Genomic DNA, 18,975 nt, shown 5'->3' on the forward strand with positions numbered 1-18,975 from the left:
CTGCCAGTTAGAAGGCTAAGCTTGGTCTCCTAGCAACCCAATAAAAAATAATAAAAAACACTAAAAAATAATTAAAAACACTAAAAAATGAATACAATAAAATACTATAATAACAGAAAATAACTAAAAATAATACAAGAAAATAATAAAATAGAATAAATAAAAAGATACCTTACAACAAAATTAATAAAAAAATACAAATGTCAGATAAAAATTACACAACAATTTTTAACCAATACCACCACCACTTTGCCACAGCAACGCGTGGCCGGGCACAGCTAGTATGTCTATAAAGAGAGGAGAGGAAGGAGAAAAAGACCACCACATTCTCTGTGGCTGTCAGTCATAAAAACACCACTACGTCAAGGCAAAGGAGGTCAGTTGTTCCTCTGAAACAGGAATGGAAAAAGGCATGTGATGGACTCATGGCACTCCATGGCGCTCAATCCTGGCTTCCAAAATACGTTGCAATTGCTTTCTCTTGTATTCTTTATAGGCCTAGACCAATGATGGGCAGACTTTTGAGCTTGGTGTGTCAAAATTCACCAAAAAACCTAGCATGACTTGGGTGGTGTGTCACTTCGAGAGAGAAAACCATAATTTCGCAATATGTATAGTTTAAATAACAAAAATATATAATTGTAATATATAACTGTATTCAATAAATCAAAAACTATTTACTACCATTATTTCCATGTACACGATCTATGGTACCTCTTGCAGTTTCCACGCTGATTTCTCTCTATTCTAGTTTCAATGTAGCCATGAATAATGAATAATATAATAATAATATAACAGTAATAATATGACAATATACTACAATAATAATAGAATAATAATAGAATATATCTATATATATAAATGAGTGATGGCATCACGGCGACCCACAAAACAACAAAACTACTGGCCCCCCAACCTCGAAATTTGACAACACAACCCATCATCCACGCCTCTAGGTTGATACAACAAAAAGAAAAGAAAAATAAAATCCTAATTAGAGGGAGAGCAATAATTGTTTTTATCCAATTGCTGCCAGTTTAGAGGGCTAATCTCTGCCCACTTGGTCTCCTAGCAACCAACTCAGCCAAGGGAGAGCCAGGGTTCAGTTAGGGGACAGGCAGATTTAGGCCTCACTTAGGCCTCTTCCACAGATTATCTAATTTGCACTGGATTATATGGCATATGACGCGTGTCATAGGTTGGCCATCACTGGCCTAGACAAAAACATATGCCAGGGTGCATCTGCACCAGTGGTTCCCAACCTTTCTTTGACCAGGGCTTTGACTTGGCTTTTTAGCTGCGGTTTTGAATAAATCAGTCCCCAATACGAAAAGTTAGATTAATACTCCTTTCCCTCTTTCCATAATAATTTGGACGTCCGTCTCCCGCTCCATCAGTCTAGAAATATTTGCACTTTGTCCTTGACCCCAAAGCACTTTAGAACTATATTTTTGCACTTTAGTCAAGTCCATGCTATCCCCTCCACCAACCTGGTTGATCCATTATTCTATTTTATTGGCCCTTCTCTTGAGCATGGACAGATCAATATACAATGCCTGTATTCTTGTGTGGGCATCAGGTGCCTTGGGCAGAGTAATTTAAGAGAATGAGAAACTTTCTTAAAAACTCATATTTCTATATGAGAAGTGGAAGCCTCGAGATGAAGGCGGATTTCCATTCCCAGAGAGGATGCTCTTCCATAATGAGAAATATATCACTTTGTCTGGGCAAAGCCCTCGGATGCGTTAATGCCGGGACTGTTTCCGAACCACCGCAGCTCGGCCGAAATGGATAAATTTGTGAAAGTTTGTGAAAGTTAATGGGTCTCAATCTCAATTTCCCCTTTGTTATGTCCTACGAAAATGTCCTCATTCGTTTCGTGTAGACGAACAGTCGAAACGATAGCACGAAGTAAACGAAAGAAAACTTTTTGTGCACATCTCTATTTGTCACCTTAAAGGGCAAACTTGTTCAAATCAGTCACTCTTTCCTATGAGAAGGAAACCAAAACACATTTGCATCCCTATTATGTATATATTTATATATCACTTCCATCTATTGTATGGTGTTATAAGAAATATTCTCCAGTTACATTTCATTCTCCTATCTTCTTCTTTAATATTGTCTTTGCATCTTAATCTAAGTATTTAGCTGTTCACTCCTAGCTGTTGAATTAATCATATCAGTATTTTATAGTTTTCTTTTTTAAAAATAGTTTTTAATCATTCCCCAATCTGTTTGATTTTTTGGTTTACCTTGGTTTTGTGATAGCAAATAAGTTAGTTTATCCATGTTCATTATCTCTAAGATTTTGTTATACCATTTGTTTAATTCCGGTCTATTTTTTTCTCTCCAGTTTTTTGCATATACAGTAGAGTCTCACTTATCCAACATTCTGGATTATCCAACGCATTTTTGTAGTCAATGTTTTCAATACATCATGATATTTTGGTGCTAAATTCATAAATACAGTAATTACTACATATTTACTGCGTATTGAACTACTTTTTCTGTCAAATTTGTTGTATAACATGTTTTGGTGCTTAATTTGTAAAATCATAACCTAATTTGATGTTTAATAGGCTTTTCCTTAATCCCTCCTTATTATCCAACATATTCACTTATCCAACATTCTGCCGGCCCGTTTATGTTGGATAATTGAGACTCTACTGTACTTTGATCATTTTTGAGGTGTCAAGTACCATCTATAGAAGATTTTTATCCAATTTTCTTTAAGATCTGCCCAATAGGTAAATTCCATGCCTTTTCCCATTCCTCGATTATTATATTCTTTCCTATATTTTTCGCCCATTTGATCATGCATTCTAGTATTTTTTATATATATTTTAGTTATAATTTTGGTTTCTGATTGTAATATTTTATCCCAGAATGATCCTTTTCCTCAAATCCTTCCTTCTTGTCAGTTTTAAAGTAATCCTTCAATTGTGCATTTTGGAACCACCCTATGTTTTACTTTCATGGGTTTAACTTTCATGGGTTTCATTATTCACCAATTTGATGAATGTGGTCTTTCTAGGAACCACTCTAGGAATTTCTCAGTCCTTCAGCACGACTCTATGGTCAACGTCCGATGAAAAGAAGCTTACACAAAGAGTAAAGACCATAAAAGATGCCTTATACAAATACTAGCTGTGCCCAGCCACGCGTTGCTGTGGTGAAGTATGGTGGTATGGGAAATAAACTATTGAGGAATTGGTGGTAGTTAAGGTAAAGGGTAAAGGTTTTCCCCTGACATTAAGTCCATTATAAATAAGTTATATAGCTGTGTGGAAGGGCATTGAGTCTACACTGCCATAGAATCCAGTTCAAATCAGATAATCTGTATTTTATAGGCAGTGTGGAAGAGGCCTAAGTGAGGCCTAACTCTGCCTGTCCCCTGGGCTGAGTGGGTTGCTAGGAGACCAAGTGGGCAGAGCTTAGCATTCTAACTGGCAGCAATTAGATAAAAACAATTCTTCCTCTCCCTCTAATTAGGACTTTATTTTTCTTTTCTTTTTGTTGTATGAACGTAGAGGCATGGATGAGGGGTTGTGCTGCCAAGTTTAGTGTTTCTGGGATGTGTAGGTTTGTTGTTTTGTCCTAGGCCGAAATGTCCTCACCCTTTTATATATATAGATAATATTACTTCGCAAGACTTCGGAAAATCTGCAGGCAAAAAAAAAAAAAATCAGAAAAAAAGGAAAAGGAAGACAAATCTTCCCCACTCTTCATGCCTAAGTAAAGGGAAAATATGTAAATAAAGGCTAACGAGTGGCACGTAATTACATAAAATTGTTACTGCGTAATGGATGTAAATAACCCAAAATATGTAAAAGGAAGAAGGGGGGAAAAACCTTGATGATGAATTAGAACTAATTACTCAAGGCTAATTAAAATAAGAATGGATGGAATGGGGGGAAAATATGTTAATGGGACTGAACCCATTCCGGGAGGGAATTTACATAGAAGTAGGTGGCATGCAAATCGAAGATTTAGCGCTCGCTCGTTGTCGCTTTCCTAAGGGGTTTCGGCTGCAGAAGCGGATTAGCCCAGAAGTCGCCAAGGAGGTCGGATGCTTTCCATTTCCAGCCCAATTCCTCCTTGCAGGAAGTTGCCGGTTATCTTCAATTGCAGATGCCAAAGGCAAGAAAGACAAAGCACATTTTAAAAATTGAGAGGATCTATATCTCTCTGGGTGCATCTATGCTGCGGAATGAAGGCAGTTTGACCTCACTTGAACTGCGATGGCTCTCGGCTATTGGGTCCTACAAACTCCAGGATACGTAGCATTAAAGCGGGTAAAGTGGCATCAAACTGCATTGATTCTACAGTGGCAATAACGTCATTTTTTTCCAAAACTATCACTCTCCAGAATTGTATAACATTGTGTTGGGCTGGGCTGTGGCGCAGTTGGTTAGTAGCCAGCTGCAATAAATCACTACTGACCGAGAGGTCATGAGTTCGAAGCCAGCCCAGGTCGGATTGAGCACATGACCATTAATAATATAATAATAATAAAACTTTATTTATACCCCGCCACCATCTCCCCAATGGGAACTCAGAGCGGCTTACATGGGGCCATGCCCAAAACAATACAATATAAACAGCATATAAAAGAACAACACATCACAACACAATAAGCAATACAATAAATAATAATATCCATTACAAAATAAAACAAGGAGACAATGAAAAACAAGGGCAGACCACATGAACATTAAGTTAAAACTCGGGGTGAGAGAGACATAAAAATAAAAAACACAGTGAATTAAATTAAATAGCCCAGCTCGTTGTTGACCCAAACAACCCGAAAGACAGTTGTATTTGTTGAGTAGGAAATTTAAAGGTAGAGTCTCACTTATCCAAGCTAAACAGAAGCTTGGATAAGCGAATATCTTGGACAATAAGGAGGGATTAAGGAAAAGCCTATTAAACATCAAATTAGGTTATGATTTTACAAATTAAGCACCAAAACATCATGTTATACAACAAATTTGACAGAAAAAGTAGTTCAATACGCAGTAATGTTTTGTTGTAATTACTGTATTTACGAATTTAGCACCAAAATATCACGATATATTGAAAACATTGACTACAAAAATGCGTTGGATAATCCAGAACATTGGATAAGCGAGGCTTGGATAAGTGAGACTCTACTGTATATATATAATTTCTATTATTATTCTATTATTATTGTAGTATATTATCATATTATTACTATTATATTATTATTATATTAGTCATTGCTCATGACTACATTGAAACTAGAATAGAGAGAAATCAGCGTGGAAACTGCAAGAGGTCCCATAGATTGTTGTACATGGAAATAATGGTAGTAAATAGTTTTTGATTTATTGAATACAGTAATATATTACAATTATATATTTTTGTTATTTAAACTATACATATTGCGAAATTATGGTTTTTTTTCTCGAAGTGACACACCACCCAAGTCATGCTAGGTTTTTTGGTGAATTTTGACACACCAAGTGCAAAAGCTTGCCCATCATTGCTCTACACGTTGAACCGAATGATCATGTGTCAGAACCCTGCTACTAGAGCCTGGATGTGGCTCTGAGTTTCAGGGTCACTGACAGTGATAAGACACCTGCGTCCCAGGACTCGGAGGAGAAACGGCTGATGGACTTGGCGGGGAATTTGCGCGGGGTTTTACTGAGCGGGAAGAGACTGTTCAAATGAGGGGGAGGGTATATAAAGGAGGGTTGGCCGGAGCCTCCCATTCTTGGCTTTTCTGATGTTCATGTTTCCTACAGTAAAAGTTCCTGGTGATACCACAGAGAGTCTCGTGTGTTCATTCAGGAGCGGCTGTGGTGAGCTGACACTAAGCCAAGAATACGGACACCATCCCGCTGTAGCGGTGAGGTGTAACATGCAAGTGGAGGATGAAGAGCTCTTGGGCGCCGGAGGAGGAAGGTCGGAAAGGGCCACTCCCGAGACGGACGCTGAGTTCCACCAGCTGGCGGCCCTGGCGTCATCCACCGCTTATGCCCAGCCAAATGGGGTAACCCAGAGGCGCGGAGTGGTGCGGGGAGATAGCACCGGAGGAGAGGAAGGTTCACCTTCCCCAGGCCCGCAAAAGATGGTGTTTCTGGAGGAGAGGATGTCGGCGATGGAGACCACCCTGGCAGTGATGTCGAGGGCGATGGAGCGCCTGGCGGTTTTGGCGGAGCCGGAGCGAGGAAGGGAACTCCGGGCTAGCTCAATGTGGGACGTGAGCATGGGAAGCAGCCAGGGCTTTGCAGACCTCCCAGCACCGAAGGGAAGGGAAATGCGAAAGGAGCCCGGTGCCCGGCCCAAGATCCAAACGAGCCTGACGCGGGTGGAGGAGAGTGACGACGAAGGGGAAAAGCCTCCGAGAATCCCGGCTACGCTCCCAACTGAGACCCTGGTGCCCCTGGCGAATGCCGGGCGTGGCACAGGACAAAGGGAAGCAGCAGCGGGGCCCACTGGCCCGCAAGGGGGCTTGCGACGGGCGGAGAATTGGGGATTGCCACCACAGGGACCCCTACCGAGACGAGAGGAACTAAGGATCGAGTTTGGGGGAGAGTCCTCTGAACTGGATTTTTTCCTGACCACGGTGAGGGGCTATATGGAGGACAATGCCCACACTTTTAGAACGGAATCCAGCCGGGTACGGGCCATTGGTGCAGTGTTGAAGAGGGGAGCGGCCAGCTGGTACGTTCAACTACACGCGCGGCGCGACCCATGTCTGGGGTCACTCCGACGCTTTATGGGGGCCCTGGAGACCCGTTTCCGAGATCCACTGGAGCAGATCCGGGCGAGGGAGGAGTTGAAGACCGTCTCCCAGGGGCAGAGGTCGGTATCTGAGTATGCGGAGGAGTTCCAATGCCTCGCTGAAAAGGTGCCGGAATGGTCTGCAGTGACAAAGATAGAACTCTTCAAAGAGGGGCTCAGGCGGGAGATCCTCTCCTGGGCGGTGCATCGTGATGAGCCTGACACACTGCGCGGATGGATTCAGCTGGCGGGGCGCATCGAGACATCGCTGGCCCAGGCGAGGAGGCACCGAGGAGGGCTACAGCAGCGGCCGCAGATGAAAGAGGGGAGCCGGAAGGAGGGATCAACCCCAGCCGGGAGGAGAACGGAGCCGACAGGGAACGTGAGCACCAGCAGGAGGGGCTGCTTCGTGTGCGGCCGTTTGGGCCACAGGGCTGCCGAGTGCTGGCAGAGAAAAGGGGAAGGCGGAGGCCCGCCCAAACCAAGAGCCGTGGCAGGGAAACGCGCCGAGGAAGAACCACCGATGAGGCACCACTCGGGGGGGTTGGTAAGTCAGGACAAAGCCATGATAGTGGTCCCCATTCAGCTGGAAAGTGGCAGCAAACAAGCAACCTGCAAAGCATTTGTGGATTGTGGATGTTCCAGGAACATCATCTCCCCTGAATTAGCCGAGGGATTGGGGTGCGAAAGAACGAACCTAGAATCCCCAATAGCTTTTTCGCAGTTGGACGGATCCACAGCATCGGGATCATTAGCTAAGTACAGTGCCGAAGATGTAAGGTGTAAGATAGGGAGTTGGGAAGGAAAGGTGTCATTTGTGATATCACAAATAGCCAGCTATAATGTTATACTAGGCATGCCATGGCTGGGGCAGGCCAACCCGCAAATCAACTGGGAGGATAAGAGCATGATCTTCAGGATGAAGTTGGAAGGAGGGAGCCAGGAAGTGGAAAGGGAGCCGGGGAAAAGGGGGGAGGAAGACTCTATCAGGATAGCAGAACTGGCAGATAAATTACCCCCAGAGTATCGGGATTTTGTGGACGTATTCGATGAGAAGGAAGCAGACAGTTTCCCACCGAAGCGGAGAGTTGAAGTGAAGATAGAGCTAGTCCCAGGAGCAGAGCTTCCTAAGGCAAAAATATACCCAATGTCGGCTAGGGAAAAGGAGGAACTGAGAAAATACATTGATAAAAACCTAGCGAGGGGTTTCATAGAGCCTTCAAATTCCCCTCTAGGGGCGCCTGTGTTGTTCAGGCGCAAAAAGGACCAAACGCTGAGGCTCTGCATTGACTACAGGGGCCTGAATGCAATCAGTTCTGGAAATAAATACCCCCTACCTTTAGTGAAGGACTTGATCGCCCAGTTATCGGAGGGACAGATATTCACTAAATTGGACTTAATTGAAGCGTACCATAAATTGCAGATTAAACCAGAGGACAGGTGGAAGACGGCCTTCTCCTGTGCATTCGGATTATTCAATTATCGTGTGCTCCCTTTCGGTTTGTGCGGCGGAGGCGCCGCGTTCATGCAATTAATCAACGAAGTGTTGCATCCATTGTTGTACAAGGGAGTCTTTGTTTTTTTAGATGACATATTGTTAGTATCTCGGACTAAGGAGCAACACATAGAACTAGTCAGGGAAGTCCTGCAAAAGTTGAGAGAAGCAAAACTGTATGCGAAGCTTGCCAAGTGCGAGTTCAATAAAGACCAGATAGACTTTCTGGGGTATAGGATTTCCTCCCAGGGAGTGGCGATGGACCCTGCGAAGGTAGAAGACGTGAGGGGGTGGGAAGCCCCCAAAACACGGAAGCAGCTGCAATCCTTCCTAGGGTTCGCAAACTTCTATAGAACATTTATCAAGGACTTTGCGCGCCTCACTTTGCCATTAACGGATTTGTTAAAGACTAAAGGTAGGGGAGAAACAGCCAAAGTGAAGGCCCCAGGGGCCAAACTGACCTGGACAATAGAATGCCAGGAAGCTTTCGAAGCCCTAAAAAAGCGTTTTACTGAGGAGCCTGTCCTACAGCACCCTGATATGTCTAAAGCCTTTGTATTACATTGCGATGCGTCAGACCGGGCATATGGGGCAGTTCTGCTACAGAAAGACGAGGGGGGGAACCTGAAGCCATGTGGCTATCTGTCAAAAAAGTTTAGCGATACAGAAAAAAACTGGCCGATTTGGGAGAGAGAAGCCTTAGCGATTCTAAAAGCACTAGAGTGCTGGAGACACTTTCTGGAAGGAAGTGGAACACCGTTTGAGGTGTGGACTGACCATAGAAATTTACAGTATCTAAGATCCCCTCGTAAACTATCAGCGAAGCAAATTAGATGGGCCCAATATTTCAGCCGTTTTGATTTCAGACTCAGATTCTTCCAGGGGAAACATAATATACTCGCTGACGCTCTCTCTCGGATGCCTCAGCACGGGGGAGGAATTCAGGAATCTGAAGGGAGTATTTTTCTTGATAAGCAATGGGGCCTGGCAGTACTAACTCGAACACAAGCGGCCAAAGAAAACAAACGTACTGCCATTTCCACGGGGGGAGGAGAAATATGGGAGGAAGAGTTGAAGCGAGCGTATGGAATGGACAAATGGTTACAAACAAACAAAGAAAAGGGAGAATTGTGTGGGGATTTGGTGTTTGTAAATAAGAAATTGTATATTCCTGAATGTTTAAGACGAGAAATGTTAAGGAAGTACCATGATAACAAGGGTGCGGGTCATCTAGGCCCCACCAGGACTATTAAACTGTTGGCCAAACAATGCTGGTGGCCCGGAATGAGGAAAGACGCCAGGGGATACGTCACGCAGTGTGAATTATGTGCAGAGGGAAAAACACCACCGGGGAAGCCCCAGGGGCTATTGCAGAAGGTGGTGGAGGCCATGAGGCCATGGGAATGCGTAGCCATGGATTTTGTAGGCGAACTACCCCCCAGCAGAGGCCACAGATACATTTGGACAATATTGGACCTATTCTCAAAACAGGCACACTTTGTGGCTCTGCCAAAACTTCCTTCAGCTGAAAAACTTGCTGATTTGTATGTGAAGCATGTATATCGCCTACATGGGTGTCCCGACAAGATAATTAGTGACCGGGGAGTCCAATTTACTGCAAAATTTTGGGGAAAATTCTTACAGCTGTTAGGAGCAGAAAGGAACCTGAGCTCGGCCTTTCATCCCGCGACCAACGGGGGGGTCGAACGTACCCAACAGACACTGTGCCAATTCTTAAGGATGTACACCAATTATAGACAGGATGATTGGGCGGACCTTCTTCCGTTTGCTGAGATGGCTTTTAACGGGGCCGTACATTCGGCCACAGGTCGTGCCCCATTCGAAATAGTATACGGACAGGAGGTGGCACCTTTCCCCAGGCTACCCGAGTGGAAGGAAGGGGAGGGCCAGACCGACGAGGAATGGCCGGCCAAAATCAAGCAAGGGTGGCAAACCGTGGTAGAGGCATTGCGGGAAACACAAAAGAAGTACAAGCTCTTTGCGGATCGTAGGCGCCGAGAGGGGGACAAATTGGGCGAAGGAGATCTGGTTTGGCTGAGCACAAAAAACCTGAAATTGGGGTTCCCATCCAAGAAATTGGCTCCACGCTATATAGGGCCATTCAGGGTAGCAAAAAGAATAAACGAAGTGACCTATGAGCTGAGGCTACCAAAGGACCTAGGAAAGGTACACCCGGTATTCCATTGCAGCCTGTTAAAAAAGTATAAAGGAACTCTGGACAGCGGAGAACAATAGTTGTGTTTAATCTTTTCCTTCCAGGACGAAGGGGAGGAGGACGCCATGTCAGAACCCTGCTACTAGAGCCTGGATGTGGCTCTGAGTTTCAGGGTCACTGACAGTGATAAGACACCTGCGTCCCAGGACTCGGAGGAGAAACGGCTGATGGCGGGGAATTTGCGCGGGGTTTTACTGAGCGGGAAGAGACTGTTCAAATGAGGGGGAGGGTATATAAAGGAGGGTTGGCCGGAGCCTCCCATTCTTGGCTTTTCCGATGTTCATGTTTCCTACAGTAAAAGTTCCTGGTGATACCACAGAGAGTCTCGTGTGTTCATTCAGGAGCGGCTGTGGTGAGCTGACAATCATGTACAGAGACATCCTGTTCTCTTACCATAAACTCTGACTTTTTGAAATCTAGATTTCAAAAATGTGGCCCACCATGCCTTTTGCCAAATTCTTTTGACACCGGGATCTGTGTCACTGGGACAAATGCGTACGACGAAACCACGAGGACACGGAGCAGCGACAGAAGCACCGACCTCTATGTGTGAAGCTGACAGTTCATGCTTCTAAAACAACAACAACAACAATAGCGTGAAGCAAAGAAGCGATGCCTTTTCCTGAACCCACTCATCCTCTCAAGGTGGCAAGGTCAAGCTTTCAAGCTTATTCCGGGATCCGTTCAGTGAAAGCTATTGATTCACGCGTTCCTTGTGTTCCTTTCGGGTTCTCAGGGGTGCCTCTTTCAGGTTATTTTTAAATGCTGCAGTTGTTTGTCAACATTTCCTTCAACTCCAAATGCCTGGCATGGAATTTTCCTCTCCCCGTGCCCCACGGATGGCCTTGCCAGTGTCAGAACCACCACTGGCCTTGCATTATAAATCAATATTTAAATACACCAATAGCAACACCAGTTCTCCAATAGTAAGGTCACGTGGCCGGCATGACTGTATTAAAAAAACTCCAAAATCAGAACAGTAAATAAGAAGCAACACTCCGAAAACAGAGGATTTCCAGACATGGGAACCAGGGGCAGCTAATGACTCTGAACAAAGGACGCCCCCAGGCAGGAAGAGCCAGAAGATGAAGCTTTTCAATGCTAGGTAAAGGTAAATGTTTTCCCCTGACGTTAAGTCCAGTCGTGACCGACTCTGGGAGTTGATGCTCATCTCCATTTCTAAGCCGAAGAGCCAGCGTTGTCCGTAGACACCTCCAAGGTCATGTGGCCATTGGCATGACTTCATGCAGTGCCATTACCTTCCCACCGGAGCTGTACCTATTGATCTACTCACATTTGCATGTTTTCGAACTGCTAGGTTGGCAGAGACTGGAGCTTCCCGGGATTTGAACCTGGGACCTTTCGGTCCACAAGTTCAGCAGCTCGTGACTCCAGGGTGAACCTATCATTGGGTTTCCTTGGCAGGATTTGTTCAGAGATGGTTTTCATTTGCCTCCCTCTTTTTTTTTTTTGGTGACTTGAGAATGTATTGCAAGTGGCTTCTGGTGTGAGAGAATTGACCGTCTACAGCAGGGGTCCCCAAACTAAGGCCCGGGGGCCGGATGCGGCCCTCCAAGGCCATTTACCTGCCCCCCGTCCTCAGTTTTAGACTTAGGTTCGCCCAAAGTCTGAAATGACTTGAAGGCACAACAACAACAATCCTACTTGATTATCTCATTGGCCAGAAGCAGGCCCACACTTCCCACTGAAATCCTGATAAGTTTACAGTACGTTGGCTAAAATTATTTTTATTTTAAAATATTGTATTGTTTTTTCATTTACCAATATTGTAAATGAAATAATGTAAATGAATGATATGGTAATAATATAATATATTGTAATAAAAATAAATAAATAAATATTGTGTATACGTATAATATTGATAATAAATATTATAATGTAATACAATATAATACAGTAGAGTCTCACTTATCCAACGTAAACGGGCCGGCAGAATGTTGAATAAGTGAATATGTTGGATAATAAGGCGAGATTAAGGAAAAGCCTATTAAACATCAAATTAGGTTATGATTTTACAAATTAAGCACCAAAACTTCATGTTTAACAATAAATTTGACAGAAAAAGTAGTTCAATACGCAGTAATGCTATGTAGTAATTACTGTATTTATTAATTTAGCACCAAAATATCATGATATATTGAAAACATTGACTACAAAAATGTGTTGGATAATCCAGAACGTTGGATAAGCGAGTGTTGGATAAGTGAGACTCTACTGTATTTATGTATTTCTTTATTTCAGTATTTCTACCCCGCTGTTCTCACCCAATAGGGGACTCAGAGCAGCTAATAATAATAAAATATAATAATATTGTATAATATATTATATATTTATGTAATATTACTAATAATAGCACGGTATAATGGTATAGTACAATATAGCAATCTATAATGCTAATATTGTGCTATGCTAATAATGGCCCGGATGTTTTGATGTTTTTACCATCCTTGTGGGAGGCTTCTCCCATGTCCCCACATGGAGCTAGAGCTGATAGAGGGAGCTCATCCGCACTATCCCGGGTGGGATTCAAACCTGGCAGCTTTCAGGTCAGCAACCCAACCTTCAAGTCACAAGGCTTTTATCCCCTAAGCCACCGGAGGCCTATTTTTTTTGCACTACAAATAAGACATGTGCAGTGAGCATAGGAATTTGTTCATTTTTTTTTCCAAATGATAATTCAGCCCCTCAACAATCTGAGGGACCATGAATCGGCCCTCCACTTAAAAAGTTTGAGGACCCCTGGTCTACAGAGACGTTGCCCAGGGGACGCCTGGATGTGATAGCTGGGAGGCTTCTCTCATGTCCCCGCAAGCTAGAGATGACAGATGGTAGCTCACCCCGTCTTGCAGATTCGAACCGGCAGCCTTCAGATCAGCAACCCAACCTTCAATTCAGCAGTTCAGCCGGCACAAGGGTTTAACCCATTGTGCCACCGCAGCTCTCTGAGATAATGAGACTCATCCAAGATCAGCCAATAGGTTTTGATAGCGGAATGGAGGGTATTCACTGCTCTAAGTCTCCAAGAGTATTCCAGCCTCCGAAAGAAACATTTCCAGGCTTTGGAATGCTTATTATTATTATTATTATTATTATTATTATTATTATTATTATTATTATCTTAAATTACAGTTTTATATAAATATTCAAAACATTTAACCTACTGATGACTCAAATAATGTAATTTTATTAATATCTATTTTTATTTTTGAAATTGCTGTATTTCCCACCCTTGTATTATACTCGAGTCAATACGTTTTCCCAGTTTTTGTGATAAAATTAGGTGCCTCGGCTTATATTTTGATAGCGGAATGGAGGGTTTTCACTGCTCTAAGTCTCCAAGAGTATTCCAGCCTCCGAAAGAAGCATTTCCAAGCTTTGGAATGCTCCTTATGTTTTACTATATTGTCTCTGGCCAATAGCCTCTGGATGGTATATCGCCTCTCTGCCCAGAGCATTTAAAGAGCTAAGCCGTATCTCTCATGCTCTGTGTGTGTGTGTGTCTTCCAACAAGTTGCCAGCTGAGCTCGAGAAACGTATTACTTGCCTGACCTGGTTCCAGCCAGGTGTGAAAAGATTGCACCGGTCCTGGCTCCATTCCATTTCTTAAACACCTGGGAGGAGAGCCGGAGAGGCTTGCTAGCCGTTCACTTAATTCAAGCCCATTGAGAACCAATAATAATAGAGGAGAGATAAAAAAAAACCCTCTTAAAAGATATCGACATTGGTGGATAGACAGAAAGAGACAGAATGGGAATCCTGTTAAGGGGAGAAAATGCCCTGTGGATTAGAAGCCATTTACAGGGCACAAGAGAGAAGAGCCTTCTTTTAACCACCGGTCTGAAAGTTTTGAGCAAGGCATTACAAGAGACTGTATTTTCCCATAAAATATGGAGGATGACACACAGGATAAAATTCCTATTATTGTATGATTCTATGATTCTTGGAGGGTGGGAGCAGAAGTATTTACTTGGTGTCAGGAGACATTTGAGAAAGTGCAAGTCGCTTCTGGTGTGAGATAATTGCCCGTCTGCAAGGACGTTGCCCGGATGTTTTGATGTTTTCACCACCCTTGTGGGAGGCTTCTCTCATGTCCTTGCATAGAGCTGGAGCTGACAAGGGGAGCTCATCCATGCTCTCCCCGGGTTGGATTCGAACCTTCAACCTTCAGGTCAGCCACCCAACCTTCAAGTCAGCAGTCTGGCCAGCACAAGGATTTAACCAACTGCGCTACCAGGGCTCCTAGTAGCAGTAGTATTTACTGTGAAAGTGTTGATGTTTTTATCACCCTTGTGGGAGGCTTCTCTCATGTCCTCGCATAGAGCTGGAGCTGACAGGGGGAACTCATCCATTCTCTCCCCGGGTTGGATTCGAACCCTCAACCTTCAGGTCAGCCACCCAACCTTCAAGTCAGCAGTCTGGCCAACACAAGGATTTAACCCACTATGCCACCAGGGCTCCTAGTAGCAGTAGTATTTACTGTGAAAGTAAGCACTGAGCTGCTGAACTTGTGGACCAAAAGGTCCCAGGTTCAAATCCCGTGAGCGGAATGAGCGCCTGCTGTTAGCCCCAGCTCCTGCCAACCTAGCAGTTCGAAAACATGCCAATGTGAGTAGAGCAATAGGTACCGCTCTGGCGGGAAGGTAACGGCGTTCCATGCAGTCATGCCAGCCACATGACCTGGAGGTGTCTATGGACAAAGCCGGCTCTTTTGCTTAGAAATGGAGATGAGCACCAACCCCCAGAGTTGGACACGACTGGACTTCACGTCAGGGGAAACCCACCATAAGCTGGAAATGGCTTGAAGGCACACAACAGCACAAGATCCTTTCATTTGGGACATCGTGGATCAAACGTGGACCCTTCCATTTGCAATGACACCACTAAACTGCCGTCTTATCCTTCGTTCCCTTGTTTCCAGAACCAAACTCAACAGGACAGTGACTGATGTACAGTAGTTTCTACTCCAGCGTGACATCTGTAAACAGTTCCATTCACCGCGCCCATCGCATTTCTCCTTGTTGAAATGGAAATCACTGTCAGGCCATGGTTTGTATGTACATATATATCTGTCCATCTGCATTTCTCTCTTGTGACAAAAAGAGCAGCACTCGACAGCCAGGACGACAGCAAATCTGAGCTCTCATCGAGGACGGACCGAAAATATCAGGGCTGTTGGCACTGAGTTTCTCTCTATCCGACTTTTCTGAGCCCGAGAAGTTGGGGAAAAGAGCTCTTGCTGGCTGTCCACCTTGTTACAATAAGGAGAGGCCAAGGTTCAGCCTGAGACACGGATGATGGAAGGGATGCTGTGGGACATCGCGTGGAGGAAAATCATTCAAGGGCAGCAGAAGAGACCGAGACCGGGAGACAGATGCAAAGGTGACCTTTCAGCAGGTTCTCTCTCCTCTCCCTCTGCCATCACTGTCAACAACACAGTGCCGGACACCTTGCTCGGTGTTAGCAAATTACACTGCCATCTCCACTGGGATCCACATGCTTTGAGGAACTAGGAGCCTATTCTAACAGACTGAGTAGTTCAGGGAAGGAGAAGTATGCTGAGCTCATCAGTGATGTGCATGTGCCTTTAATTCCCCATCCAACTTATGGCAACCCTATGAATTCTCAGGAAAGCAATCCTCAGAGATGTTCTTGCCAGTTCCTTCCTCTGAAATGTAACCTATAGTAACAGGTATTCATTATTGTTCTCCTATCCAAGTACAGTAGAGTCTCACTTATCCGACATTCGCTTATCCAACGTTCTGGATTATCCAACACATTTTTGTAGTCAATGTTTTCAATATATCGTGATATTTTGGTGCTAAGTTCTTAAATACAGTAATTACTACGTAGCATTACGGCATATTGAACTACTTTTTCTGTCAAATTTGTTGTATAACATGATGTTTTGGTGCTTAATTTGTAAAATCATAACCTAATTTGATGTTTAATAGGCTTCTCCTTCATCTCTACTTATTATCCAACATATTCGCTTATCCAATGTTCTGCCGGCCCGTTTATGTTGGATAAGTGAGACTCTACTATATATGGTATTATTATTAGTGTTATATTGTATTACATTATAATATTATTATAAATATTATATGTATATACAATATATTGTATTATAAAACTGAGAGCGGGGGCCAGGTAAATGACCTCGGAGGGCCACATCCGGCCCCCAGGCCTTAGTTTGGGGACCCCTGACCTAGGCTATTATCCTTTACAGAATTGCAGCATTTCACGCTCATTGTACCATTTATTTATCAAAATTGGTGGAAGCAGGGATTGAAGTCATCTAATAGGTAACCAAGAGGGCAACTGAAGCCCATAATATGGAGGGGCCCTTAAAGAAGACCTGCAAACAGAACAGTAAATTAAGGAGCAACACTCTGAAAACAGAGGAGTTCCAGACATGAATCATCCAAGGGCAGCTAACGACTCTGAACAAAGGATGCCCCCAGGCAGGAAGAAGCCAGGAGATGAAGCTATTCAATGCTAATTAAGGTGATTAACTACAACATTCACACTGGCCTCCAACTGGCAAGAGTTCTTCTCTCACCCTGGACTTTCCACAGATATATATAAACCTTCCTTGCTGAGTTTCTCCATACCTCACAACCTCTGAGGATGCCTGCCATAGATGTGGGCGAAACGTCAGGAGAGAATACTTCTAGAACATGGCCATACAGCCCGGAAAACATACAACAACCCTGTGATCCCGGCCATGAAAGCCTTTGACAACACAAGGAATGAAGAAGATGACTTGTTGAAGGACCAAGGACAGCTCCTGGGCAGAAGAAAAGTTGATCTGATGAATGTCAGACACAACTGGGCATCCAACTAAATTGGACCCATTAAATCCATGGTTCTCAATCACTGATTGTCCAAATATTTGGGACTTTAATTCCCAGAGTCCCAGCCAACATAGTCAACTGCTAGGGATTCTGGGAGCTGGACTCCAAAACATCCAGAGGACCAAAGCTCAGAAACCACTGCACTAAATTCATACCACTAAATGGTCAGTCCAAATTCATACACACACACACACACTTTTGCGTTGTTCTTGCAGCCCTAACCCCAGCAAATCTGGAGGACATTCTGTATCAGAAATGGAAAATGCCGAAGAATACCAGAAGAGCAATTCTTTTCTTCTCTGGACAAAAAGCGAGAAGAGGAATTCTTTTCAAAGCAACCCACGATGAAAATGCCTCCCTGCACCAAACTGCACTTTTAAGCAAATGAAGCTAATTAAGTAATTGCCTAAATTATTAGGACATTTTTTTCTCCCCTTTTTTTTTGCTCTCACAAGCAACATTTCCATTGTCGCTAATTCCTTTGGTGTTTGGTTAAGGGCTGGCAATGAAGACCCGATGATGCAAAAATGAGCATATTAAATCTGAAGTAAAGGAAATGTCGGGAGAATGGGGCCGGGAGGAAGATAGATAACTAGGATTCTGAGATTGGTTTTTTGAAAGGCTTTCTCGATTAAGGAGACAGCTAACCAAATTCTCTTTTTGGTGGTGGTTTGTTGTCCTGTTAGTGACATTTCTAGCCCATCTTTTCTCCAATGAGCTGAACGTTGCATAGATGCCAAAGTGGGTGCCAGTTTGTTTTGGGGCACAATTCAAAGCCCAGGTTATGACATATATATGGTCCAGGCTTTTAGGCAAAATGTATTTCCCTGCTTAGCTGTCTATATCCCAATTTGAGCCCAACTGAGACCTAAATTCATCAGAAGAGAGCCTACTCTCAGTCCCATCATCATCACAAGCATGTTGGTTGGGGAGATGTCATATTATGAGTGTGAAAATACTTGTGGAAAACACTTTTGGCTTTCCATCCTCAATCTTCCTCTCACACTTAACAGATTAAGATAGATAGATATCAACTGCAATTTAGTTTGGGATGAATCCACCAATGCAAGCTAGTATGCATCCAACTCCTGATCCATTTCTATTAACTGGATGTACATTTTATATGCATCCAATGCAAGGAAGCACCAATTCTCACCATAGAGACAGATCTCCACACCCCGCTTTTAGAATAGCTTTGCACTCTTTGAGCCAATGCTTAGTCCTAAATAACTAGGGAAGATGGAAACTCATTTCACTGGAAATCAATGGTGTCTCTGGCTATGTAATCCCATAAGCCTCAACCCAATGCCTTCAATTAGTAATGGACCTGTGACCACCACGCAAAGCAATGCCCTGGCAAGGAGTGCAAAGATACTTTGAAAACTAGAAATTCCCTTGCTAAGAGAAAGAACCAGCAACAAAACCCTAACCTTTTCTCCAAACCCCTCTGTGGGAACAGCCAGACCGGGCCCCTTCACCCTCTCTCTCCCTCAAGAGGCTTGCTTGCTCTCCGTTTGCAGACCACCACCCTCTCCGCACAAAACCCAGCCCAGAATGGCTCGCCCAGGCTATACAACGGGCTTGTATGGCAATCTTCCATGTGGACACAGAGG

General features: G+C 43.8%; 2 protein-coding genes across 6 annotated transcripts in view; one reads left to right on the forward strand and one right to left on the reverse strand.

The window, feature by feature from the left end:
- elfn1 (extracellular leucine rich repeat and fibronectin type III domain containing 1) overlaps positions 1-18,975 on the reverse strand; it is a 364,525-nt gene that overhangs the window by 110,992 nt on the left and 234,558 nt on the right. The window lies entirely within an intron of this gene.
- On the forward strand, positions 5,545-10,819 carry LOC134294167 (uncharacterized). The gene is made up of 2 exons (XM_062964314.1): positions 5,545-7,303; positions 10,532-10,819. The coding sequence occupies exons 1-2, from the start codon at positions 5,756-5,758 to the stop codon at positions 10,571-10,573; spliced, it is 1,590 nt and encodes a 529-aa protein (XP_062820384.1). The 5' UTR covers positions 5,545-5,755; the 3' UTR covers positions 10,574-10,819.

This window comes from Anolis carolinensis, unplaced genomic scaffold (genome assembly GCF_035594765.1).
Source record: "Anolis carolinensis isolate JA03-04 unplaced genomic scaffold, rAnoCar3.1.pri scaffold_13, whole genome shotgun sequence".
Lineage (NCBI taxonomy): Eukaryota > Metazoa > Chordata > Lepidosauria > Squamata > Dactyloidae > Anolis > Anolis carolinensis.

Bases quoted from the DNA above. Each gene is read 5' to 3' on its own strand.
- LOC134294167 (XM_062964314.1), top strand. From the start codon at position 5,756: ATGTTCATGTTTCCTACAGTAAAAGTTCCTGGTGATACCACAGAGAGT. The intron at 7,304-10,531 runs GTAAGTCAGGAC...TTTTCCTTCCAG, and splicing joins GGCACCACTCGGGGGGGTTG to GACGAAGGGGAGGAGGACGC.